At 43.8% G+C, this 27,522-nt stretch overlaps 1 protein-coding gene across 1 annotated transcript in view; it reads left to right on the forward strand.

Annotated features, from left to right (window-relative positions):
• AFF1 (AF4/FMR2 family, member 1) overlaps positions 1–27,522 on the forward strand; it is a gene marked incomplete at its 5' end in the record, with an annotated part of 44,926 nt that overhangs the window by 12,391 nt on the left and 5,013 nt on the right. Inside the window, 13 exons of the mRNA XM_009078900.1 lie at positions 9,624–9,668; positions 10,457–10,543; positions 11,133–11,169; positions 11,545–11,596; positions 16,075–16,129; positions 16,235–16,272; positions 17,613–17,769; positions 19,088–19,957; positions 22,109–22,206; positions 23,994–24,237; positions 25,229–25,320; positions 26,031–26,094; positions 26,903–27,039. Coding sequence (XP_009077148.1) covers positions 9,624–9,668; positions 10,457–10,543; positions 11,133–11,169; positions 11,545–11,596; positions 16,075–16,129; positions 16,235–16,272; positions 17,613–17,769; positions 19,088–19,957; positions 22,109–22,206; positions 23,994–24,237; positions 25,229–25,320; positions 26,031–26,094; positions 26,903–27,039 — 1,976 coding nt within the window. The remainder of the gene's footprint in view (positions 1–9,623; positions 9,669–10,456; positions 10,544–11,132; positions 11,170–11,544; positions 11,597–16,074; positions 16,130–16,234; positions 16,273–17,612; positions 17,770–19,087; positions 19,958–22,108; positions 22,207–23,993; positions 24,238–25,228; positions 25,321–26,030; positions 26,095–26,902; positions 27,040–27,522) is intronic.

Here is a 27,522-nt window from a genome sequence, read left to right on the forward strand (position 1 = left end):
GTTTTCTTCTTATGCTTTGTTGAATCAGCTGCAGTGATCAGATTTTTTTTGTGGAGTAGGCTTAGGAGTCAGGCTATTCAAAATACTGTGAAAAGTATCTCTAATAGTATAAATTGCAGTGAAATGAGCATTAGAAATGAGAATTGGAAATGAGAAAATACCTGAAATTGTGGCTTGCTGCCCTTATTCAAATGCTTTCCATACCCACAACATTTACATTGAAAGACACCTTGTGTTCTGCAGGGACACAGCTTCAGCTTTTTATGGACATAATAATTACAGATTGATGTGAAGCAGTATTAAAAATTATTTACTGCAGTGGCTTTAATGGCAAGGGGGAGGCAAGAAAGTTTTGTAGAACCAAGGGGTCAAAATGCAGATTATTGAGAGCTACTATACAGATGGTAATCGCAAAGGGGAGGTGCTTTTGTCCACAGGTTCTTTATGTAGAGCAATTTTCTAGTGAAATAATCAGCCTTGGCTGGAGTCCTGGTCTGCATGGCTATCTGCAGGTGATACTGCACTTAATTTTCGTGTTTAGTTTGTTTGGATTTCAATTATATTATCATTAGATGGAGGCTAACAAGGGATGTACAAATTTCAGCAACTCAAGATGTGTAAAGAATCCTTCATTAAAACATATCAACAGTCTGTTTTTCCCCAGGGCACAAACCCCTTTGCTACTTCAGTCAAAGAAAGACAAAATAGCGATTTGTTTTTCCTGATGCTGTTTGAACACAAGGAGGCCCATGCATTTATTTTTAGATTGAGCAAAATAATCCATCTCAGGGTTAGAAAAGCGTGTAAAATCTTTAAAGAACGTTTTATTTCCTCCAGGCGCCCACGCAGGAGCAGCACAGTACAACCATTGTTTGCTGAGCATTTTGATGTAAAATGCTTAAATTGCCAGGATCATTCAGTGTCAGCTGAAGAAAGTTCATGGGAATGGTTTGATTTGTTTTCAAACCTGCCATGAGGGCAGTGGCAGGCTGGAGCTGCTGCCTTCTCTTTGAGCTGGGCTGACGTTGGGGCAGGAGCAGGAAGAGTGCCTGGTGCTGTGGTATTTTCAGTGGAATAACTTTGGCGTTGCCTTGGAAAAGAGAGGAGTGGATTCAAATGGGTTAAGTGTGCTTGTGAAGCTGGTCACAGGGGACTTGGCTACGTGCAAGCTGCTGGTTAAAGCCTTGTGCCCACAGAGGGCCTGAAATAGCAGCTAGAGGAATTATTTTAGAAGGCTCCCAGACACTTGGAGACTGGTGGATTGGATTTGTAGTGTGCAGTGAAGTCTCGTGACTTCAAGCCAAACAGCGTAAACACAAATGTGAAAACAAACACATTTATAATGTGCCCTCAGTGTAAGAAGGACATGGAACTTTTGGAGCAAATCCAGAGGAGGCCACGAGATTGCTAAGAGGACTGGAGCATCTCCCCTGTGAGGACAGGCTGAGGGAGCTGGGGCTGTTGAGCTGAAGGGGCTCCAGGGAAGCTGCAGAGGGATCTGTGTTAGGAGCTGCAGTGAGAGGACAAGGGGCAATGGGCACAAATTGAAGGAGGAGAAATTTAGCTTAGATCTTAAGTAAAAGTGTTGTCCTGTGAGGGTGATGAGACACTGGCCCAGGTTGCCCAGGGAGGCTGTGGCTGCCCCAACCCTGGCAGTGTTCACAGCCAGGTTGGATGAGCCTTGAGCAACCTGCTCTGGTGGGAGGTGTCCCTGCCCAGGGCAGGGGGTTGGGACTAGATGATCTCTAAGGTCCATTCCAACCCCTAAAATTTCTAGGATTCTATAATGTAATCTTGAAGATTTTGTCTTGCTGGATGAGGCAGAGTCCTTCTGTACAATTGTGTGGTGCCTCAGCATTGTTTTAGTGTGCATAAAGCAAAAAGTAGAAATGGAGTTTGTTTTTCATGAAATATAGAAGTGAAACTTCACATTGTAAGCAATGTCAAGCACATCTACTTCAGCTTTGCTTCGATTTGCTGGAATTATTCCAGTCTCACTCCATTAGATTGAAGAACTAAATGGCTGAGAGAGGAGACGATCTGTTGTTGTTTCTACTCAGCCTTAGCCAAATCCACCCAGTTGGCTACCTGAAGCTAGCACAAAACTCAAACAAGTGCATCCCCATTCTACAGTGTATGGCACCTTGTCAGTACTTTCCACAAAGATAATCTGATACAAGTTTTTTATAAAATTGTAGTTTTCTATTTCAGTTTTCTTTGTCTTTAGTTTTCTCTTTTTTTCCCCCCTCTGTATTCTACCTTCTTGTGTGTTTTTCGTTGTGGTTGTCGTGTTTTTGTTGAAACGGGGTGAGCTTCCTTCTTCTGTGCTAAAAATTATGTGTTTTGTGATAATTTTTAACCTCCTGTGAAAATTCGTCCTAGTCTTAGACAACCTGATGAGAAAATTGCCTTCCCTTCTCATGGGTTTGTTGTTTTCTGACAGCAGCTTCCTGAATTTCCTGGAACAGCTCAAGCTGCTGCTAGAGGGACTCTGCTGCCAAGTAGTACCTGTATGTTATTTTATAGTAGTAATGAAACCTCAGGCAATATCCCATGTAGCAAAATGGCCTTTAAAATCTGTAGTTAAAATTCATGAAGCCTGTGATTAAGGATATATTGAGCCCTGTACAGTTTGAGATTTTAAATGAATGATGTCTACAAAGATTTCATGATGGTAATGAAAGTCCCTTTTTATTGTATATTTCTGAAATGAACATTTTTAAGCTTAATACAAAAAGAGCACCAAGGAATACCTAAATGTATGTAAGTATTCCCATACTTGCATAGGGGGAAGTGTGAAGTCAGGAAAGGAACGGTCTCATTCCTAAAATACAGCTTGTTTTGAAGTGTTTGCACACTTAAACCTGATTCGTTATTGAAAATCCAAAGCTCACAGGCAAAAGTGCAAAAGGCTTAAACATCTTTGTTAGGAACGGAAATGATAGGACAAGGGGTAAATGGGTTCAACTGAAGGAGGAGAAGTTTAGGTTAGATATTAGAAAAAGGTTTTTTACTCTAAGGGTGGTGAGACACTGGCACAGGCTGCCCAGGGACGTGGTGGCCACCCCAACCCTGGAGGTGTTCAGGGCCAGGTTGGATGAAGCCTTGAGCAACCTGATCTAGTGAGGAGGGGTCTCTGCCCAGGGCAGGAGTTGGGACTAGATGACCTGTAAGGTCCATTCCAACCCTTAAATTCTATGATTCTATGATCTTGGTAAATTTTAGCTCAGACTCATTTTTCCTTATAAAATTGCTAATACTTTTTGCATGAACTTTGAAATAGAAACAAACAAGAAACCCAATCCCTATAGTTTCTGAAAGCAATGAGAAGACAATCATGTGCTGCCTGCCTGCCCCACTTCTCTTTTACTTGATGCAATTTGGCTGCTTTTGTTTTGTTCTTCATCACTGTCTTGGTTTCCCCTGTGTAGTCAGTTCTCCAGTCTTTTTACTGCAGCAGCTGTGACAGCAATGTGTTCCCTTCCTATATTCCTGCAAAACCACAGTTGCTTACAAATGTAGGTGACATATCTGAATTATTTTGACTTTCAAGAATGTGTGTTTTGGGTTAACCAAGTACTCTTTGAATTGGCTTCTCTGGTTGCAGAGCATTACAGATGGTGCAGGAATGAGGTAGAGAAACTCCTGTGCTATCCCAAGTGCTGGCTGTACTTTCCCCACAGCCTGTAGAGCCAGGATGCTGCTGCTCAGAGCTGCAGTTAGCAAAGCCCTGTGTAGTGCCTGGGGCTTGTTCTGTTCCGTTCCCAGCGCTGTGAGCTCTGCAGCACTGCAAAAAAGAGCCAGCTGGCTTTAGAATCTCTTCTCCTTGTGTGTGGGCTCTTTACTCATCTGGATCCTCCACCAGTGATGCTGATTGAAGATTTGATTTTGAGTTCATGTTGTTCCCCCAAGCTGAGGAACCCATCTGCAAGACAGGGAGAGCTGTCACTGGGGCAGGCAATAGCTGTTTGGTTTCTTCCTCTGTAGGTGAAATCAGGTTCACCTAAGTGCTTGGTGGTGCTAGAGCTGTGAATGTTGTGTTATATTACAGGAGGTGGATGCTGGGAGAACCTGTGGGTTGGAAATGAAAAATGTGGTTTTATGCCCCAGAGAGTTGTTGAGGTTAACTAAGTTTCACCAGCATGCACTTCAAAACCAAAGCATCGCTTTCTTTTGGTTCCAATCCCTTCAGCTACAAGCAATTAACCCCCCCCCCCAAAATCCATAGTTCAGAGAAGACAATACCTTGGACTAGGTTAGTGCATGTGAGAAAATACAGCATCATGACACAATGTTATCTCTCTGTGCTTTCAAGGGGAAAAAAAAATTTGCTGGTAGCAAAGCAATTTTGCATTGCATGGGAGGTTTTCTTTGTGTCCTTTTCATGATCTAAGATACCCATTTCATAATTTTTTTTTAAAAATTACTAGCTCCAAGTTAAGCGAGTATTGGGTGCAATGTAAGAGGCACTTCAGATGTGTAAAATGCAAAGAATTGTAGCAGTTCTGTTTTGTGATATGGAACATTTAAGCATCCTTGGTGGAAAATCTCCTTGCTGCCTGGTGTTCCTCAAGACAGCACGCAAAAACCTTTCTGAATTTGCATGTTTATGTGTTTGTTTCAATGAGCAAGATGATTTGAGCTTCAAACTTTGGCAACCTTTTTCAGTACACAGCAGAACATTATTACATCCATCATCAAGATGAGTAGACGCTTGGTTAAAATATGTCTTACCTGTTTTATTGGCTGGACCATTTGGGAAATGTGCTCTGTGTGTGTGTGTGCGCATCCCACGTCTATCTGTAGCATGGAGAAGATGGATTCATAACTACACAGAAATGCAGGCAGAAGGGAGCTTTGAAGGGTAAGTTTGCGTGCTGTGACTTGTGTGGGAGGAGGAGAGTTCATCTAATATACAAGAGCTCCTCCTGCTCTGAGCTGGTCAAGCAGGGATGGGTGAAGTGAGGACAGGATGATTTCAGTCTGACTTCTGCTGTCTGTTGTTTTCAAAACCCTTCACACATATGCAGCTTTTTGATCTTCATTGCATTCAAGTGTCAATGCCTGTGCAGGTGGCAGGAAAGATTAAATTTAGATATTTCTAGATAGTCTAGATATTTCTATTCAAGTATAATAAAATAGAGTATTAAATGGGAAGCAGCTGTAAATATGGGGTTGTTTTTTAGCATGAGAGCAGGTGACCTTTACTGATAGCTGCAGTGGGAAAGCTCTTATTGGGACAGAAAAATTGACAACAGAATGAAGGGCATGGACCTTGTAACTGGCTTTTCTCATCCTTACTGCACTGCTTGCTTGGGTTTCCTTGGCACTAATAATTCAGTCTCAGATCAGGCAAACAGATCAGTTGGCATACTTGAGCCGCACACACATTTCAAATCTGTTTGGATAGGAGAAGATCCCGGGCAGCCTATAAAATGTAAATGTGCTGGTAGCTGTTCCTCACCTGCACTGCCTGGGTGTCTGCAGGCACCAGTTTCACTTGAGATGAAGGAGACAGAGAAGGAAGGGGCTTGTTTGTGTGCAGGTTATCAGAGAGCAGCTCCAAATGGGCTGTGACAGCAGAGACATGCGAACAGCAGAAATAATCAGTTGGGTGAACATTTCTGAGATGAGAAGGAACAGAGATATCTACAACACCTTAACGTTTGCCTGAGAGGCAGCCCATATCTGTTCCAGTTAATATCTGATTCCAGACCTCCTGTCCTCACCCTTTCACAATCTCTGTGCTGTTACTGCCGCTGGCCTCGCTTGAGCCCACACATCTCAGCGGTGCCACTCGGTGACTTCTGAAAAAATGCATGGCCAGCTCTCTCTGGGAGGCAATTTTTTTGACATCCTGCTTGAAACTACTCTGCCACAGCTTTCTGATGAGGAAAGCTATTTAAAAATGAGGGAGAAAGCTTCAACCTTCCACTTTCATGCGTGAGAGCCGTACAGTCCTTCAGCTCCACTTGGCACATGGTGCAGAGTGGGATAAGAATGTGTGCTGTAATTTTTAATGGAATATCTATTTAAAGAAGAGGCAACTTTAGAAGCTCTTCAACCCCATCTTCATTTAAAAAAAACCAAACAAAAAACCCAAACTCCATCACTACTTATTCTTTGTAGTATCCTAGGCCCACATTTTATCAAGGCCAGTGGGGCATCTCATGTGTGTGCTCGTGGTTCCTCAAGCAGTTTAGTCTGGGCTTGGGTGATTCTTATCTTCCTGATTTCCTCCTTCATCTCCCTTTAGCATGTCTAACTGAGCTGTGCAAGGCTTGGGGCATGAACAGATCTATGTGCTCATGAAAGTGTGTGGTTTTTTGGAATTGCTTGTGAAGAGAAGACTTAGAAGTATTTCTGAGAGTTTTCTCGCACAGTTGCTATGCAGCTTGAATTGAGTGTCTGCACAGATTTTAAATTGTTTTCTAAATTAAGAGCTCCCTCTCTTCTTGTGCTACTATGTGCACCTGTGCATTTCTGCAAGCTTCTTGTAGTAAAGACAGACTAGTTCCTCATATAACTTCCAGGGCTTCTTATGTTTGTGTAGATGCTTGAAATTATATTGGTCCCAGTCCTGAAGTCCTTTTCAGTTCATGATCAGTGGTTTTCTTTTTTTTTTTAACTTTAAAATTAGTATTATGATTAATATTATTAGTGATAAGTAGTATTGCTGCAGGGCATAGTTGTTATTGGAAGCACAGCATCCGTTTGGCTGAGAACACTGGCATTAAAAAGCCAAACCAAACAAAAAATGCAGGGACCCAATAGTTCTGGATGTCCCATGATTGCACTTGACCTCAACTACTAGAACATTTTGTGAGTGACACTCAGAGGTGTCTGCTTCCTTTCCAAATTGCAAGTGAGTTTGTATGTGGCATGAGGAAATCAGAGCTGGAGATTGTACAGATGTTGGTGTCAGACAGCAAATATGCACCAGGCTTAACTGGAGTTGTGTCTGGGCAGTTCATTACAGTGTTCCTGGCAAAGGCTGTAAAACTGTTGGTAGGGGCAGACAGCAACACCCAATTATTTGATCTCTTACACCCACAGTCCTCAGTGGAGCTGATCTCATTTCAGTGTTTTCTTTGGCTTTATGGCTTTTTAACTCTTCTTAGAGCAACATTGCATCTCTCCTTTCCTCTAAACTCTTAAAAGTGGCAAGGACATCCCTTGCTGCTGGGTGGCAATTATGGTTTAGTGGTTTAACGAGCTGAAACACAGCCGAGATATGACTTGAAAGGAAAATAAATAAATCAAACCAAACAAACTAAAAAGGCAAAAAATGACTTTAGCATGCTGAAAAACTCAGCCCCTTCAGGCACTGCATGTGTAGCTTTGTAAGAGAGGAGGTGTCCTCAGTCACTGCAGGTGGGATGGAGTGAAAGGTAATGTGCCCCGAGGGTTTTCAAATACTTTGTCCGGGCAGGATCTTGATTTCTTATCTGTTTTTATGGGAAGGGTTTTTGCTGTGATGCTCTCAAGGGATATCTCAGGAGCTTTCTGAAGCAATCTGCTAGCTGAGAACTGCTTTTCTGTACAGGAAGATGCAAGTTTCTGTGTCCACTGTTCATCACTTGCTGAATTAAGAAGTAAATTAGGTTAAGCTACCAGGTTAAGCCTGCTAGGAAGAAAAAGAGGTGCCTTTTTGGCATGGTGTGTTATGAAGCATCCCAGTCTCTTGCCATGTGGTAGTTCCCTGCTGTTTGTTCTTCCTCTTGCCTCCTCCTGCCTGCTGTGGAACACATCTGCAAGCCTTGCTGGATCCCAGCCCCTTGCTTTCATTTGTGACTCATCTGGCCATGCCTCAGCTTCTGTTTGTTTGGCAGCTCTCTGTGCGTGATTTTGTGATGAAAAGTCAAATGAGCACTGCCTCCCTGAGAGCTTTGTGTAGTTGCAGACAAATGAGGTTGCAGGGAAAAGAAATTCCTCATCTCCTCCCTTCAATGTAAATAGTGCAGCATGTGGGAAACAGATGAGGGGCCTTTCTGTGAGAGGGCCAAGGATGATACTTTTTTACTTTATTGCAGTGTTTGCTGGCTTTGCTCTTTACCTTGTTCTGGGGAAGATCCTTCTGCTCGTAGCTCGTTGCCCTCTTCCTTTAACACGAAGAAAGGGAAAGGCCAGGAAGACTTTCAGCAATTACTCTGATTGCTGGATGCTTCCCTTGAGCCTGTTGTTTACAGGCAAGAAGCTGGTCTGGGATGCAATTTGCTTGTCACAACTACTCAGCTCTTTCTTTGGATGTTTTCCATTTCAGTCTCCTTTAATGATATCAGTTAGGAAAGGATGTGTAAATGACAGGTACGTTCAAAACACACGCCTTGTTAGTGGATGAGAAGCCAATCTGTGGAAGGGAAGTGTTCCCCATGTCTGGGTAGTGGGGCAGTTTATGGGAGTAGCTCAGGTCCTACTGTGGAGCATCCTCAGCACCCAAGTGATGCCAGTGCTGCTGGAAAGAGGTCACTACTGCTCTACCACGCACAGCCTGGGCATGGGGTGCAGGTGGGCTCTGTCCAGAGACATCACCACTCCCCCTGGCTGTGTGGTTACCCTCATGCCCATGTGAGGAGCAGGAGGAGTTCACTGTGCTTGTCCCAGCCCCTGCCTTGCCCAGCAGTACCCACGTTGCTGATGCCCAGTGTCACGTGTGTGCAGGGGGAAGTCCTGCCAACAGTCCCTAAGTGGTTTTGCTGATATGTTAAAAGCAGATTTATGTGTTTGCACAAGCTGCAGTGTCTTTTGTTTGTTAAATAACTGGCAAATATAAGCATTGCTATTGCTTTATACTCTACCCCAGAGCTGCTGTGCCTGGGCCTATGGGGCTGGTTAAAGGCAGCTGCAGGCACTGCTGTGCTGCTTCCTGGGCCCATTCAGGTGGTGTTGGTGGAGTGCCAGGGCACCACAGGGAGCTGCCCCTCCCTTCAGAGGGCATCACCACACTTGCACTGGGGAGCCCCAGCCCTGTGTGGTCACTGGGCTCCAGCAGAGTAGATGGGGAAGGTACAGGGGCAGTCCCTCAATCCAGATCCAGGCTATCTGCAGGCTTTTCCAGAAATCACCACGTTGTCTCTACCCAGCGGTACGTTCAAGGTTTTCTTCTGAACTATATAACTTACAATTGTATTGCTTTTCTGCTTTTTGGTGGCAGTTGATGTGGCCATGAGCCTAGGAGCTGGAATTCAAGGGTCTAGTGCATGATTCCTCCACTGAAAAACACCTCTACTTCACCTTCTCTAAGCTTAGGACTTTATACTGGCTGCTTTTTCTGCTGAGTGCACATGGGTTCTTGGAAGAATGCAAGTCATGAAACAAGGGGAGTCCTGTCAGCTGGATGAGCACCATTGTATAATGAGCTCTGTTTTACTTTCCTTCTTTTTCATCTTTATTAGACTATACCTTTTACTAAAGGCTTGAAAACAGGAGGCTTTTTAGAAGTGCATTATTAACTGCCCTTCTGATGGGGCTTCTAACCCTTGCTAACACTTTGTTATGAATGGACTTCCATGAAATTTATAGAGCTGTTGGTAAGCAAATGTTTGTTGAGTGCGTGCTTGTCTTATGTCAGGTAGTAAAAAACCCAGACAAACTCACACTGCTTCCCTCTTTTCTTGTTACAGCAAACCACCCCCATTGATGTCCAGTCCATTGAAGAAATCTTGAGGGTAGGTGCACTTAAATAATAGACCTCTGTGGTTGCTTATATTTTGCCTGCATGAAGGTAATGGGTGTGGAAAAATATCACTTTCCATCTGTTCACTCAACCAATGTTGCCATGGCTAGAAGTGTGTTTGGGGTGTGCTGAGGGGAATTAAAGACAACAGTCAGCCCTGGATACAGCTGGAGCTGTAAAATCAGTCTGTCAGAGTGTGAATGAAAGTGTCACCCCTTCCCTGTGCACGGTGTGAAAATGCCCTGTGATCCACAAGCCAGTGGTGCTGATCCTGAGGAGACACTTCCTTGGTGTCAAATGCTAATCTGAGAGACTGAAGTCCTAGTAGAGGAGTTTGGTTTCTGTGATTCACTTCCCTTGCTGTTGCTTCAGGTCACAAAATCCTGATGCCTTGAATGTTCTCCAGAAGCTGTTGTTGGGGCAGTGTGTGGCTGAAGGGTAGCTGTCAACAGGCACTGGTAACTGCTGTGTGCTGTTTGGGGCTGCAGCATGAGTACTCCACCTGGAAGTTCAACATCCTTCTGTGTTTCACCAGACATTCTATGTTCTGGCCTGTCAGTAATGCAGATTACTATTTTTGTAGCAGCCACAGGGAAGTATGTGCAAATACATGAAGAGGTAGATCTATCTAGTCTAGTAACAATGGTATGGTTGGACTCGATGATCTTTGAGGTCTCTTCCAACCTGGTTGGTTCTATGATCTGAATCTCTGAAGCATGAAATTTCCTCTGTGTCTAACAGCAAAAATCCTGATAGCTGCTTCTCTCAATCTCTTTCCAGGAAATGACCCGCTCATGGCCTCCTCCCCTGACAGCTCTTAATACTCCTACCAAAGCAGAGCCTTCCAAATTTCCATTCCCAGCAAAGGTAAACCAGCCTCTTTTTGCCAGAGCTTTTGATAAAATGGAAGAGACCTTTCCAGCTCTTGCATGTGTTTTCATCTGATTTTGGCCTCCTTTCATAGATAATTGTTAGGAGGAAGAAGTCAGATAAATTAAAGTACAAGGGGGATGAATGAAAAATGCTTGTGACTTACACATTTGTTTTCATTGTGGTCTCTGTGAAAGCTTTGCAGAACCATTTTAAGCATCTCATCTCTGCTGAAGCACAAAATCCATTTTATCGTTATGGTCAACAGAAATATTTGCTGACTGTGTTTAACAGAAGTGTTTGGCAGTTGTTATAAAAAAATGTTAAATATTTCTTCACACCTGCACATACCTTAATGTGCTAAGCAACACCTTTTTGGTGGCAGTAGCAGATACTTTTTCTGTCCATGCTAAGCTATGTTAGGCCAGGTTAAACTATTGGATGCTTCAAAGTCAAACTCTGACAAGCTAGGCAAAATATTTATTATAGTAAGTAACACATGGAAAACAAATCATGGTTATACACTGCTATTAAGAGAGAGTTGATTCATTGTATTCTCAATGTGCACTTCATCCTTTCTTTCTAGGAATTGCAGCCTGATGGATCTGTAGCACAGGATCACAGTAAGTAGAAATCCAAAGAAAACATATAGTTATGTGTGTACTGACAGATAGTGTTGTGTGTTAGACACTGAGAACATGAAATGCTTACATTGATCAAGAAGTGTGATTTCTTCTGCTTTGTTGAACAGTGATGAATTTAGAAATGGCTTAAAAGATTGTATACATTCATTATCTAGAAATTAAGGCAGCAGTTCAGCAGAGGACAAAGCAATATTTTGTTAGGAAACCCCGTTTGGAGTGATGAATAGTCTCCATGGCAAACAATTATGTTCTAGAGGAAAATGACTAGTCTAATCTGGTGCTCAGAGACCATCGGGTAATAAAATACACTACAAGTCAGGCAAATAAACCAATTTGTTCATTTTTGATTTACAGAGCAGCATGGCACAGCTTCAGAAACACTGCCTAGTTCTCAAGCAAGAACATTGTAAGTAACCAAACTCTGTTCCCATCTCTGCTGTGCAATTAGTTAAAAAAACCTGGAATGAACTAAACTTTGGGTCACTTGATGATTCTGAAGATTAAGGTTTTATCAGTCTGATTTTCCTTAGATAATTTCAACACAGGGAATTTTCACCAACAGAAACATTACTGTTTCAGGATGGAATCACAGAATCAGTTAGGTTGGAAATGACCTTTAAGATTACCAAATCCAGCCCTTAACCTAACGCTGCCAAGTCCACTAAACATGTCATGATTATAGTGACTGTGTTGAAACAAGAAAAGAAACCTGAAGGAAAACCCCAACTATTAATCTAACAGATTGAGGTTTTTTGTTCTTTTAATCTGTGTCTGTTTAACATCTTGTCACACTTTGTGCTCTTCAATCTGCAAATAATGCATTGAACTGACAGAAATTATTAGGGATACAAACTGAATTTGATCAATTCTGGATATCATTTTGAAGCCTGGAAGGGCTAGTAAAGCTACAGCTACAAAAGCCAATCACATGGTATAACTTTCTACAAGTGCCCAAGGAAAGGGGGTCTAAAAAGTGTGGGTTTAATTTTATTTTGATTTAAAAAAACACAAACAAAAAAACCCTATCACATGGACTTTCTAAAACCCTCAATTGATGTTCTGATAATGTAGTGGGGTGAAGTTGAAATTTCTGTAGTGCATTTTAATTGTGAGTCTATATATATATAAAATACATGTGTGTGTATATATATGTGTGCATATATATCTATATAATTATGCATAATCACTACGAAAGTTTTCCAAGGCAGCAAGGAGTGTGAACTAATAAATTAATTACTCCGATAGAATATTTTAAGTTGGTGGATAAAATACTTTGGTGCTGCCCTTGCAGGTGATGGTGGTTATCTATTAATTAGGTTAATTACAGAAGTTGCTTGATAGCAGTTTTGTGTGGGCTGCCATTAGTCCTTGAGGACTAACCGGGCCAGGTGGCAGCATTGGTGGGTTCTGAGCCACGGGTAACGAGTGGAAATCTTAACATGTCTGGAAGGCTCAGGGGTCTGTGTGGAAAGCAATTGCTGAACTATTAAATGCCTGTCAGTTCATGTGATAGATAAAGATCTCGTGTTACTCCATGATATGTTATTCCATGTAAGGCTGAAAACTACAGACTACAAAGCTCTACTTGTTTTTCTTTTGCTTATCATGAATCATTTAATTTTAAAAAAACCAAATCAAGGTAGTCACAAGTAAGAGGAAAAGCATCTCTCCATCTTGGTTGAAGTTGTAGAATTTTGCACTCAAACTCTGTAAGATCCGTTCAACATCTCTTTTCCTACTCTTCCAGCATGATGCAGGGGAGCCCTTGTTCACTGGATGTGTGGGATAGTGTCTTGCTGAGCACTCAGTTACTCCCTTAACCTATTCCTTATTTCACTCTTTTCTTCCACCCCAGCTTGCTCCTCCTAAATGACTCATGGAAATTTTAACTGAACTATTAAAAATAGTAGTTTTAACTGCTCCAGGCTCTGCCTTCCTCCTCACCTACCCTATCACCTTCATCATTATTTCAACTCTTCTCAGCTGCTTCTAAAAATCTCTTTAGTGCTTTAGTCATTTTCCAGGCAACAGAGAGAGTCTTTTCCCATAGATGAGAATTGGAAAAACTCTTTTCTTAGCCCAGAGGTCCAGAACTGTAAATTTGGCATGGTATGCAGCTCAGTCCTTAGCTAAGATCCCCTCTCTGCTCAGTGTCCTCACTGGGTACTTCAGAGCTCTTCTGCCAGGGACATGTGTACCCACAGTCAACGAAGGCAGTGGAAGCAGGAGGAACAGGGTGGCTTGAGTTTATGTCCAAACTGGAGCCAAGCAAGATTTGCCTAAGGACTTCCTCTGCATCTCTCCCTGGAAACCACGCATGCCTTGTGTTTTGTGTTTGTTTTCCCTGGCACAACAGAGCTGCCTTGCTCTGCTGTTCAATCCACACGTGACTGTCTGGAAGCTCAGCTGCCTGGAGTAGCTTGTGTTGCAAAGTGTAGCTGGCCGAAAACAAACAGCGTTTGTGCTGGTTAATTAGAAGCTGAAATCCCAGGGCATCTGTGGGCCCAAATTAAGCATTCAGCTTTTCAGAGCATGCAAGGGTTTCCCAGATGGCTTTCATTCCTGAATGCAGTCCTGAAGTTTGCACCTGGCTGTGCTGGAATGGAAGCAGCTCTTCTTTTAAAAGGGGAGATTCCAGCTCATTCTGGGGTTGCATCTTTAGCCTGGCTGGCAGAGAGGGACCAGTCTGTGCTTTCATCGGGGTTGTTTGGCAAGTGATAGTAATTTTAGTGCTGCTTCTCTTGCTAAAAGAGCACTTTTCGAATAGCTTTACAGGGAGATTAATGGTGCGTACATAAGCTGCAAATGAACATGTCCTGCAAATGAAACCTTGGCATCTATTAACTCCTGGGCTAATTAAACATTGAAATTATTAGGGCAGATTTATTTTCTTTAACTAGGCTATTTAACAGTTTGTTGAAACCTTGTTTTGGGGAAACTGGCTTTGAGTATCCTTGCAGAACTATGACTCATTTGAAGTTTTAGTATTCTTGATTCTAAATGGAGCTGAAGGAGTTGCAATGTTCTTTTATGCTGATGCATTTTATTTGCCAGCAGCTCAGGTGGAAAAGGCTGTCCTTTGTATTACAAAGAGTTAAATCAGATTTGAAATAAGATCTAGATAGTTTCTTACTGTGTCCCTGTCCATGGCAGGAGGTTGGAACTAGGTGATATTTAAGGTCCCTTCCAACCCAAAACATTCTATGATTCTATGATTATCCTCTTACCTCTAAAGGAAGCAAATCTGTAGGCCACAATTCTAAAAGCACAACGAAACAAAACAAAAAAAACCAACCAAAAAACCACTTTGGGGACATTTTATCATCTCTGGAATTTTGTTCACTATCCCCTTTGAAGGCTACTTCCCCAAAGGAGTTAGAAAAGAAAATGGAAAGAATTCACTGAGCTGCCAGTAGGCATTGGCCAATGTGCCCCTAAGTGTTGAGTGTGTTTGCATTGTCACTGTTGTTCTTTTTTCCCTTCTGAGACTCATGGGACTGGCAGTGAGCTTTGGCTGGAGCCCACGTGTGGAGTTGGCACGTGCAGGATTGCTGCAGGCTGCATGCCACGTGTCTTCTGTAGGAAACTCAGGGGCCTCATTTTCCCAGGTGGTGTCTCATGGTGCTTACCTTCAGTGTTTGCTCTAAAAGAAGAGCCAAGGGTTGATTTCCAACCAGGTGGTATGCGAGGAAATGAGGCAGTGGAGGATGGCAGACAGAGGAGGATAGTCACATGGGAATGGCGCTCAAAATGCCTGAACAAAGAATGTACCAATTTTCTCCACCTTTTTCCAGGGTGATGTGGTTCACTGGGGATTGTTCATATTTGTTTTCTTGCTATAAAATGTGTTGTCATGAGGGATTGGAGGCTTATTTTACCTATATGGCCCTAAGAAAATTTTCTCAGAGAGCCCTTAACTTGAAACAAGTTTGAAATAGAGTTTTGACCTGCCTGATAAAATTCCTCTCTCAGTTCCCAAGCTTTTCATCCCATTTTTGGAAGGACACTTGAGTAAGCCTCTGGGTTGAGGAGTCAGAGGTCAGCTAGTTTCAAGATTTGAATAACTATACTTCTGAACAGCAAGAGTTTTTCCTGTCTATTTTCCAACTCCTTTGGGATGCCTGCATGATTGCCAAAGAGGGGGATAACAATTTGGAAGAACTTTGGGTCCCTCCCAGCCATTTAAGGTAATAAATTGAAATTGCAAACAGCAGTTCCCACCTGAAAGCAGAGGACTAAATGATGCTTTGGGAAGCATTTGCAGGAAGCGGCTCTCTTCTCAGGCAGTAGTAAAATGGAGCTGCTTCCTCCCCAGCTGTAACTGCTTTGAGTGTCTGAATGTTACAATTCCCACTGAGATGTGCAGGAGCCTGAAGTTCCTTGTGTAGAGAAGAAATAGGAGATAGGCTTGACCTCGGCATTTACTTAGATATGTGTGATAGGAGACTTCAGCAGCAAAATGAGAACCCCCGGGACAGAAGAAATATTGGCAGCCCCTGAGAGCAGAGAGTGTGAACATGCACAGCCCCTGGTGCAAAGATTATGCTTTCTGTCCCTTGGGGAGCCAGTGCAGGCTCAGAGCGTGTGAGTCTCTTACTGTGCAAGAGTCACACTTCTTTCACCCTCAGAACTTAGTCTTTGTTGTCTGTAGATGGCAGCAATTGCTACTGACCTCCAGTGCAAAATATACTGGGGTCAGTTGGAAAGCAGAGTGAAAAGAAAAATAAAATAAGCCATTTTAACCATTCATTCAGATAACAACAGGTAGGTTGAGCATACCAAATATTCAGAATGGATGTGGGAGGTTGGTTTGTTTTGGTAAGCACAAACCAAATCTTCAGTGTGTCTGCCTTGGCTGATATTTATCTTCTGGTTGTCTTTCAGGATGCTCCAGGAAGACCTGCAGCTCAGTGATAGTGAAGAGAGTGGTGACGACCAAGTCAGTTTTAGACATGCCTTTAAATCATCATGACTTATTGCCTTGTTCTGAGTTCCTTGAGCTAACCTTTCCTCCCCCTCCTCCTTGTTTTTGTGAACCAAACAGGTTGTTGAAAAGCCGCGTTCTTCACTCACTCCTCCAAGGTACAGGTTTGTTCCCAAACTACTGGCTAGACCAAATCAGGAGAAAAACACAAGTACTTTTTATATACGGGGTGGATTGATAAGGGTTCCTGGTTTCTCTTGGAGCCACAGGCTTTGGTTTCTGGCTCTGTGGAGAATTGGCTTCAGTTGTGTGTGGTTTTCTGGAAAGAAATGAATAATCCAGAGTTGTATTCCCTCAACCATTCCCTTCTTTCATCCTCCTCCCCTCCACCACTGTGTATGTAGATCACATTGGAGCTAATGTGATTTTCAGTTGTAGCAATGGGTGAGGTGTGAGTCCAGTTTTAGTTCCAAAGAAAGCCCAAAACAGCCACAAGGGTTAGGAACACTCATGGAGGCTATTTCAGCTCCTCCTGCTAAGGCAGCTGATTGTAAGCAGCTCCTGCTGTGGGTTGTTAAACAAGCAATATTCAAGATAGACTGAACAGCCACGTGCCAACATTAGAGGAAGAAAGGTGGAGATGGCCAGAATTTTTCCTCTAGGAGAGCACTGACATACATTTTTGCCTTGATATTTGTTCTTCAAGCACAAGATAATGTACCAAGTCAGACTTGCAAAAGAGCACGTAGATTCTTGGCATGATTTATGTCTTTGCAAGCTCTTGAAATAGACTTGTCATGCTATCAGCAAAGAGCTTTGCATCCAAATCATGCAAATGTGTTGATATTGATGTGAGAAGCCTTTTCCTAAGGAAAAAATAATAAAAATCAGCATTTTAATTTTGTTAGACCATTTCAAAGCAAATAAAAAGCTGTGAATAAAAGTGGGGGCTCTCCCTCAATTCCAGCCACTCCCACTGTCAGTGCTGGAGGAAAACAGTTGATCAGGGGAAGGTGTTGCAAGCAATGCTGCTGCTTGATGTGGCTGTTAATGAAGTGGCTACAGCAACTTGAACAAGTAACACAGATGAAGAATTGAAAACTGAAGTGACACGATAGAAAAAACAGAAACCATCCTGGAGTATGTCTTGGAAATTTTTCACTTTGAGGGCTGGAGCATTCAGAAAAGCACTGTTCAGTTTTGGTGGGTTTTTAAACTTTAATTGGCTAAATGCAGCTTCACATTACAGCAGTGAGTTCCTGCTTACATATTTGCCTGGGTTGGAGTTGAAGGTTTTATTATTTCCAGAGACTTTTTTTTTATTCCAGTTCTTTATTTTTTGAGTATGGCAATGTATTCCCCTGGCCTTCTCCCATCCCTTCTCATTGCCAAAAACATAGGGTTTCAGTTTTATTTTTGAATACTGACATGCCAATATAATAAGTAAATAACCTTCACCCATGCTGCTTTCTAATTTCATCTCATGGTGGCCTTGCAGTGCCCTACAGCCCCAGCCCAAGAGTGTGGCATCAGCACATTCCAGCAGCTCGGAGTCAGGGAGCACCAGTGACTCAGATAGCTCCTCAGACTCGGAGACAGAGAGCCACTCGAGTGACAGCGAAGCCAACGACCCTCCAAGAGTGCCAGCACCTGAGGTGAATGCAGATAACACCTAGAGGCTGCTTCACACAGCCTCTTGCCTCAGACTCTGCTGTCTGAATGCAGCCAGGACAGGAGACCTGAAATCCCCTCATCAAGGTGTCTCCTTGACATCTCTGCTGCACCACCAGACTTTACCCTTCGCTTCCCTTCTAGAGTTTTTCAAATAAATAACCCTTAATAACAGCATGATGAGGCTTTCAGGTGCCTAAGCTGGAAGTGTCCCCCCTTGTGCTTGGGCATTGTTGTCCAGCACTCCTGGAGGAATCAGTGCCTTCGCTGGGGAGGCACAAGCAAGGCACAGAGTAGAAACAGGGCTGGTCTGGGGGTTTTGAGGCTCACCCTTGCCCATGCAGCTTTTCAGGTTGCCAAGGCTATGGGCTGCTTCAGGGTGAGACCCATTTCTTGATGTGTTAAGAGGAGCTGCTGCCCTCCTGCAGCTCCTGTGCCAAAGTGACAGATTCAGCTGAAGGGATCAGACCTGCAGGAAGGGCTGGCATGTGCTTAGTCTTGCTTCTGTTGAATTTGGCTTGGATAGTGCTGCACTGGCATTTCTGAGGCATTTATTGGGGAAAGCAGGCAAACAGAACTTGGTGCCTTAAAATTTCATAATGGAGACCGTGCAAGTGTCAGAAATCTCCTGCACAAGTGCTCATGTCCGTGGTTACAAACAGTTCCTCCAGCTTGCAACACACTGAGGCCAGTGGGGAAGTGCATGGTTATATGTGCAGACCAGAGCTGATGTAAACCAACCCACTGCCAGTTCTGAGGCAGTTACAAAGCTCAGAAACCTTATAATTTATTCCTGCACCCATGCCCCAGCCCAAGCTTTCCTTTCTTTTACTTTAGATGTGCATGAACAGGAAGAATTTCATGTGCAGAAAAGCCTTGAGAAGGCCTGTGTTTTCGCCTCACTCTAATACTCATTCCCCTCCAGCAGTTCATTTGCAGACTTTGCCCACTGCAATGTGGGTGTCTTTGGAAGTAAAGAGATGTTATACTTCTCTTTTCCCAAGTCCTGCCTGGTTTGTCCCTAAAATACTAAACTATAAGACCCTTCTCACACTAGTGAAGGCCTAGCTGTTTGCCATTGACCATTTTATCCTTTTCTCTTCAGGAAATTATTTATCCATAATGCTCTGGAGGAAGTTAGTGCATGTGGCCTGTTTGTTTATAGCCAGTGCTTCACATACAAAAACACCCAACTTTAAGACCTCTAGGCAATAGTCTCTGGGCTCTGGTAAGCTGTGCTAGGATGGACACAGTGCATAAAGGCATCACTCTTGAATCCTTCTTTTCTGTTTTTGTCAGCAGCCTCAGCCACCAACTTCTAATAAGTGGCAGCTCGACAACTGGCTGACCAAGGTGAACCCACCAGCAGTGCCAACAGAGTGTGTCAGTGAAATTGCCCATGGGGATGGATGCAAGAAGGGCAAGAAGCAGGAGCAGGGAATCAGCAGCAATTCTTCCCACCAGCATGCTGAGCTGATGGAGCCTCATCACAAGACCTGTGGCCAAGTGGCCAGGACTCCTCAGGACACTCATCTTCCAAACAAATGCAACTATCAGAAGTCTCCTGTGCATGCTGAGGAGCCCTCGCCTAGGCAGACTGTGGGTATCAAAAGGCCTGGCAAGCCCCTGGTACACGAAGGGTCCAAGAGAGGCCTGAAGGTGGAGAGTGACCCTGGTCCTTTGGAGGTCAGAGATGAGTCTTCCAGGGACAAGCTGAAAGTCAAAAAAATAGCAAAGCCAAAATCCTCTGACAAAAAAGACCTGAAGCCCTCTGAGAACAGAAAGCACAAGGGCTCCCACCATGCCACTGCCAAACCCTTCTTGGACCCTAAACTCATGGGTGATGCCCAAGCACATGATGCTCTCAGTCCTCTTCCTCAAGGCCAGGGCACAACTTCCATCAGGACCAGCAGTCACAGGTTTCAGGATTTGCCCAAGGAGAAACTGCCTTTGGTTCTCAGGGAGAAGTTGCTTTCGCCAGTGAGGGACCCCCCTGCCCGTGAGGGCCTCGTGGTGAAAATAGATCTCTGTCATCTGGAAAAAGTCCCTCACCCCCCCAGGAAAGAGGGACACCAGAAGAAAGCAGAGACCAAGGACCAACCTGGTGCAAAGAAGCAGAGCTCAAAGAGGAAGGCCAAGGACACTCCTGAGGAGTCCCTTCGAAAGAGGAAGGTGAGAAGTGGATTTGTACAAGGACCAGGGTGGTGTTTAAAAAACCCATGCAGAGTTTCCATGTCATAGGAGTAGAGCCATTATGCACCTCCTATAAAGATGTTATCAGACTTCTGAGGGGAATATGAATCAAAACTGTCCAACAGCTGTTTCTCGTTGGTCACAAATCCCCTCCTGAGCAAATGAAAAGCCCTGTAAGCTGTCTAACATGCTTTGGGCTTTTAAAATATTTTTTGCTATCTGTTCTTGAAATCCTAGTTTTCTCAGACAACAAAACCCCAGTCCTCCTCTGCTGGAGGAGCTTTCAGTAGGCTGTGTCAGCATGTGGCTGGCAGCTCTTTGGCAGCATTGGTGGATTTCTCTGGCTTTATAGGGCAGCAGTGCCCCCTCCCCATGCCACCCTGTGAAAAGCAGTGTGGCTCCTGAAGCATGTTCCAGTCTGTGCAGACACCTGCACTATCCATTGTGGGAGAGCACCTGGCCTGCAGTTTGTAGGGTGACCAGAGGGAGAAGTGACCCAGGACACCTCAGGCTGTAGTTTTCAGTTTTGCCCATGGATGCACCTTTTGCTGCCTTGAGTCATACAACTTCAGTCTGAGTCTTTTCCTGTGTGGTGCCATTTATTTCCATGAAACAGCTGTGATTGCTTGCAGGAGAGCTGAATTCTGCAGGTGGGAACTGTGTTATTGCTAGGGGTGACAGCAGCAGCACAGTGCCTTTTGCTTTTCTGAAAATGCAGACTTTGAACTGAACTGAGTTCACTGATAGTCACAACCCTCTCAAAACCCTCCTCTGGACCTCAGTGCTTTACTTAACTAAGGTGATCACTGCTTACAAGTGGTTTTTGGAAAGCTGATTCCCAAAGGGGACTACGAATATACCTCCAGCCAACTGGGTCAGCTGCACAAAGAGTTGGCTGCAGACCTTGTGCTGAATGTGTATTCCCTGTGGATATTTCAGTGATTTTTGCTCCACCTCACAGAGCTAGTGGCTCAGCACCTTGGGTCAATAACCTTGGGGTGGGTGAATGACCTTGTTCTGGACAAATGACCTTGGTTCCTGTGTGGGTTTCATTTAGTTTTGTCATTTTCTGAACTTCTCAATTCTCCCTCAACTACAGGAAGGGAAATGGAAAAGAAATTTGAGAGACCCCAGCAGTTCCCCCTCTTGCAGAGCAGCAGGAGAAAGGGAAACAGGCAGTCAATCTGTCTCTTCTCCTCTTGTCTAAAAGACCTGGGAGAGGAGCTATTTGATGTTAGGCATGCCTTCCCTTTAATTCTCAGTGCCTGACTGCAGGAGAGCCCACCTCAGAGCCTCGCTCGATTCTGTCAGTGTGCATCAGTGTCCCTGGAGGCTCAGGCACCACGGCAGCTGGGTCAGGTGCAGCTGTCAGACATCTTTTGTGGCAGTGTGGAGATCAACCTGAAAAACAGTTTAAGGACACGATCTCAGTGCTGGAGCCTTGTCCTGAGCACACTGCCAGAGCTAGACTCTGTTGAGTACAACCCACTGAGCTCCATCATAGTGACAAACCTGGATGTGTCCCAGACATGAGTAGAGACTGGGAGAACACATGGAGAGCAGTCCTGCAGAGAAGGGCTTGGGGGTTTCAGTGGAGGAAAAGCTGGACATGACTCAGCAGTGTGTCCTTGCAGCCCAGAAAGCCAACCACACCCTGGGCTGCATCAAAAGATGCATGATCAGTAGACTGAGGGAGGTATTCTGCCCCTCTGTGACCCCACTTGGAATATTGTGTCCACCTCTGGGGCCTCCAGATTTTAATTGACTGTTTCAAATTGCACCTTTTATTGTTAATAAAAAGCAAACCCCCCTGCACACCTGGGGGACCTGTGTAAACTAACTGCCATGCAGGTGCCTTACTTTTGATCATTATTAGCAGAAAAATGTTTGGCAGAACCATCCCTGCCACTACAAACAATTACTCTATCCAAGCAAAAGTAGAAAAATGTCTTTTTAGGTTACTTGTCAGTGAGCCTGAAATCTATATCTGCTGTGCTGTGGGTTTCCACTTTGTCAGTTCTAATATCTTTTTGCTTTAACCAGAATAAATCAAACTTAGCTGTACTGGTCTGTACTTTGTGACCTTTCAAAACCTGACTGATTTTTTTCCCTTTTTTTTCTTCCTGCTAGAGGGAAGAGAAGGAAGAGACTGATAGGAAGAAAATTAAATCAGAAAAAGAAGCAAAATCCTTGCAGTCTTCAGCTCACAAAGACTCCAATAAATTAAAGTAAGTATAAAGTGTTTGGATAGCAAAAAGATGCATAAAACTAAGTCTTTCTTTAAAAGCTTAAGGCAAGGAACTGTATCTCCTGTTCTTACACTGAGAATTTGCTTCTAACATCATGTGCCTCCTGAAACTTAATCTGCTGCAGATTTGCCTTTACATCTTGGAAGCAATCAGTCCAGAAGCAGCTTGATGGGTGTAGGTGGGTAAGGATGGGGAGCATTTCCCTTCTCCACTAAAATCATCTTTTTGTCTTTGTCTTTTTATTCTCTGTAACCCAAGAGACACACAACCAGCAGTGCCTTTTGGGACCTGACTGCCTGGAATTTCAGATGGCCTTTACAGCCAGAAATTTCTCATTTATCCTTGTGTAGCCTTTGCAGTGTTTCTGGTAGTTTGCCCTGTAATTTGCACACCAGGGCAGTGCCAGCATTTTGGCTAGGTCTTTGCTTGAGGGAATGCTGCCAAGAGCATGTCTCCAACTGGGCAGTGTTCCTGAGAGGGGAGACTCATGCATCAGTCATGGGCTGCTGCATTCAATTCCTGCTTGCTTGTGGCTTGAATTTGAGATGTTGGCTTGGATTGGTGTGTAGCATTGAGGCTGTGTCCTGACAACAGGAGTAAACTGCTTTTCTGCAGAGAAAATATTGATGTACTCTGAAAGCACTGAAGCATCGGAACTGACATTTAGTGGGGTGAAGGGATATTCCAACTGCAGGAGTAATGGAAGAAGTTTAATTCTGGGGTTCATTCCTCCCTTTTTCTCAGCAAAAATGAGCACCTGTTTTAGTCATGTTCTGGTGTTCAGAGTGGGAAAGATAGGATGCATTTTTGGGGAGAGAAGGCTCTGGATCAGGTCAGGGATGGTGCTGTGCTCTGTGGAGCATGAGCTGTGCCAGGGAGGAGAAGCTGGGGTACACGTGTGCAGTGAGTAGGGACTGTACCATGTGAAAAGTGTGTTGGGAAGGAAGGGATAGGACTGTCCCATGCACAGCAGAATCAGGTGAGATGTGCAGCATCCCACCTCAGTCTTCTCATGGGGTTGAACTTAATTTCCTCCTCCCCTGATGTTGCAGTCCATGAGCTGCTCAGTGTGTTCTGGGAAACTTGGAGAAGCTGAATAAAAATGATGTCAATGAGCAGTGGTGAAACAAGGTTTAGAGCTATTTGGTGCTGCTTAGAGCTGCCAGAGTTCAGATGATCTGAAATCAGATATGTCACTGTGTTATTACCTGTGAGACACTCTGCCATTTAAAAGCACAGCATTTTAAGTCTCTCTCACTTGAATCCTCTCAGCTTTGTAAGAGTTGCCCAGTCACGCTGGCAAGTCTTAAAGGAAGAACTCAGATTAATTCTGTCAAAGCACATGCAATATCAAGTGTCAGGAGGGTGTCTCTGACCACAGGAAGGTACTGTGTACCATAAGTGGAAGAGAGAGGCAGTGCTGCAGTTCAATTGCCTTGTTGGGTGGTTTGTCCCAGGGGTTTTAGTCACTGTAGTTATCCCCTCATTCAGGGAAAACAGGCTATGTTGGAGGGATGTCTTTTTTGCAACATCTTGATATTCTGGTTGCAAGTGTTGACTGCAAGAACAGAGTTCTGAGACTTACTCCTGCTTGAAAAACAACTCGTTTGTATGTTGTTGGCAGATGGTGATGTGGTATCTAATGCACAAGTCCTCTCACAGTTCCAGAGGAATTGAAACAGAATTGGTGCAGGATGTCCCTGAGTTGTTATAAAATCCCTGCATTATATGTACACCATATTCATGAATCTGCTTCCCATCTCCAGAGCATCAAAAGCTTCATCTGAAAATCAGAAGAAAGATGTGCTGCTCCTGCCACTGCCACCCATGTCCACTGCACATCCCACACCAAAGTCAACCAAAACAGCCCAAAAGAGACCCAGAACTGAGGCTGATGAGCAGCCTGCCATGGATAACCCTGCCAGGAACAAGAGCAACCACAAGGATCCTTCGTCTGCCAAGCACAGGAAAGTGGAGGGAAATCACATGGAACACTCAAAGGGCATCAAAGTAGGTATCCGAGAAAACTGGCAGGATGTTTGCTGCAACTCGTGGGTGCTGTGTGATTGTCCTTTGAAACAGACTCTGAGGATATTAAAAAGAAAGGAAGATAAATCAGCCAGCAGAGAAAGCTCTTGGAAGCATTTGTGGCCCTTTAATGGTTATCTGTGGCTGTATGTTGCTAACCCAAAAGACTGTGTTGTAACTTCTCTGCAACTTTCCATCATCTGTTTTTCATCTCACCAGCAAAATAGAGTGAGAAGGGTTTACTATGTAAACACCAAAGGACATGAGAAATAAGTATATGCTAGTCACCATTTCTGATTGTAGGCAACTGCAAATACAATATTGGTGGAAAAATAAGTGTGTTTACGAAAAGGAAGAGTGGACTGCTTGAAAACCAGAAAAAAGTAACCTGTGTTACTGATTGCAGTCCAGATATAAGGTTTTATAGCTTGTTTACAAAATTTTTCCTGATCCTTGCAGCTGGATCTGTGCACTTCTGTGTTCTAAAGTTCAATTACATGGCTGGTTACTGGTGGCTCAGTGTGTGTGGTCTGTTAAGCAGGACTGTGCAGGCTGTATTAGCTGGCTTGTAACTGCTTTTTCCTGATCATGGAGTCAGGAATGGAGAATCAGCATTTTTTGTGTGGATAAGCTGGAAATAAGTGTGAATGGATATTACCTGTTCCTGCCTTGACTAGTGGCTGTGACAAATGAGCAGCTTGGAGCCTCACTGCCCTCTTAGCCATTGTGCAAGGAAACTGCTGCTTAATTTCTGCAGGCTTGGGAAAGGTTTCATGGTACTAAGCCATACAAGCAATTGGGTGAGAAGCCAAGTCTCCATTTTCATTCTTGGAGGGGTGGCTGGGGAAGAAGCTAAGAGGAGGAGAGCCTGGAGAATTAGACTATGGCATCTTCTCTTGAAATTGAGGAAAGCCAGGCCTTGGAATTGGTTTAGGTGTATCTCTAACCAGCTGTATCTCTGTGGTTTTCTCAGGGATCTGCAGGGGATGTGACAAAGCCTTTCCCAGTGCCTTCTTTGCCAAATGGTACCTCCAAACCAAGCAGACCTCTCCTCCAGTGTGAACAGTAAGTGTTTGTTTTACACCCCTGGTCTGTACTTTCTGAAGACACAAGGCAAGGCTGGCCCTGCAGCCACCCTACCTTCTGCTTCTTCATCAGCACTTCTTCGGGAGGGAAAGAAAGAGGGAGAGATGTGGCAGAATTGTCTTGTACTGCCTTCTGCTGAGTGGGACTTAACCCACCCACCACAAAGCACAGGTCACCTTCCAACAGCCCTTGGTTCGTGGGAAGCTGCTCTGGAAATTGGGTACCATCTCTCTTGTGAGCAGACACCTGGAATGCAAGCTCCTCTTGTCTCAGAGGAGTGTATGGTGCTGCCAAGTTCTGCTTCAATCAAAATGTAATGATAAGATTGGACTTGAGGAATGAGAGATGACATAACTACCACCTTTCCATGGGAGTGAGAAAGTAAACTTGCTTTGGTTTAGCATAACCTCTGGTGTTTTTTTTATTTCTAGATGTAAGCTTTCAGTATTATTCTAATTTTTTTTTTTTTAAGAAATCAATTAATTTTCTCTGTGCATTCTGCTGCTCAGTGTTTCTGAACATGCAGAGAACATTCATTTAGTAACTACTAATAATCAGAATGTGTGTTTGATAAGGCTGTAAGAGGCTTACCAAAACAGGATGTTTGCACTCATAGCATCATCTAAATACAAAAATAAAATGGATAATTATCCCTAATTTTTTCTCTTTTTCCTCTCTGTCCAATTCAGACAGCAGTCCAAGGAATACTACTTAGAACAGGCCCAGAGGCTGAAGCACAAAGCTGATGCCATGGTAAGTTTTGGCCCTGTGCTAGAAATGTTAACCAGCTCTTGCCCTCAGAATAAGATTCACTGGCAAACATGACTTCCCTCCTCCATCCCTGGGGTATGTTCAAGTCATACCTTGGGAAGCTGTCTTTATTTACCAAATGTTCAGACATTTCCCTTGGATGTAAACACATCTAGAGAATGGGATTCAGAACTGACATTGTCTGAGGTTACCAAGCCTGTTTGCTTTGCAGAGCTATAAAAGATCCCTTGGAAGACAGATTGAACAGTTAGTTTTAAGACAGTTCACTCAGAGATGTCAGATCCTGACAGTCATTGCATTGAACAAGACTTGGAAGTGGCCTTGTCTGATCTAACTGGCTTTCCCTGCTCTGTGCAGTTTAACAGCATGCACAAGTGAACATATTGTTCTGCTAATTATGGCTCACTCAGATAATGTCCATTTCTTACTTGACATTTACCTGTGAAAATGAAGTGAGCAAATACCACAGTGGGAAAGCCACCTCTGTCTGCCTCTCAGAAGGCAAACCTCCCAGAGCAGACAATAATTTCCAAAAAAAAGTGAAGATAAATTGCTTGAAGAAACCCTTGAGCAAGAGGAAGATCCAAATAGCCAGAGCACACAAAGCTGATGACTGGGATCATATTAGGGGTTCTGCTGAGATCCCTTTAGCTATCACCCAGAGGCCTGACTGGAATCTTTTTTTTCTTTCTTCAAATCCTGCCTAACAAGAGAGAAAAAAAGAATTCATTTACATTTGAGAGAAGTGGGTTTGATCTTAGTCTGAAAAAGAGAATTTTTTTCCCAACAGACTGACAAGACTGAAAAGGCCCTTCAATATCTAGAAGCTGCCCTGTTATTCATCAAATATGGGATAGCCTTGGAATCAGATGTGCTGGAACCAAAATCAGCTTACAACATATTCAGTGACACTATAGTTCTCATCAAGTAAGTGGCTGTCAAAGCCTGATGATTTATTTGGCAGTGTGTATGGAGGGGAAGGGTTAGTTGCACTGCTTGTTTGCAGCTGTGACTGCTCTGGATCCCCAGCATGGAGCAGAGCTGGGGTTGCTGGGCAAGCCTGAAGCAGACAGACCATCCAGAGCTCCCCAAGACAAATCTATTGAAATGTTTCAGCCTTGTTTATCAGCAGAAAGCACCATGTTCCCCTCAGCATTTGAGCCTGGCAGCTGAGGGACACCAGAGGACACTGGTTATAACAATCGAGAACATGAAGGAGTTTCTCCTTTAGCCACATCTGAATTTGCTTTTGCATGTGAGCTCAGCAGTATTTCATATGAGAAAACCAAAGCACCAGTATAGGCTTTGGAAGAACAGTTTGTGCCCCAAAGTTGCTGTAGCTTGGCTGAAGGCAGATTGTGCTGGTTTCTCTGGGTCTGCAGGTGGCCCGTGGGGACATCTCCGTGTAGG

The sequence above is a fragment of the Acanthisitta chloris genome, unplaced genomic scaffold (genome assembly GCF_000695815.1).
Source record: "Acanthisitta chloris isolate BGI_N310 unplaced genomic scaffold, ASM69581v1 scaffold12757, whole genome shotgun sequence".
NCBI classification, from domain to species: Eukaryota; Metazoa; Chordata; class Aves; order Passeriformes; family Acanthisittidae; genus Acanthisitta; species Acanthisitta chloris.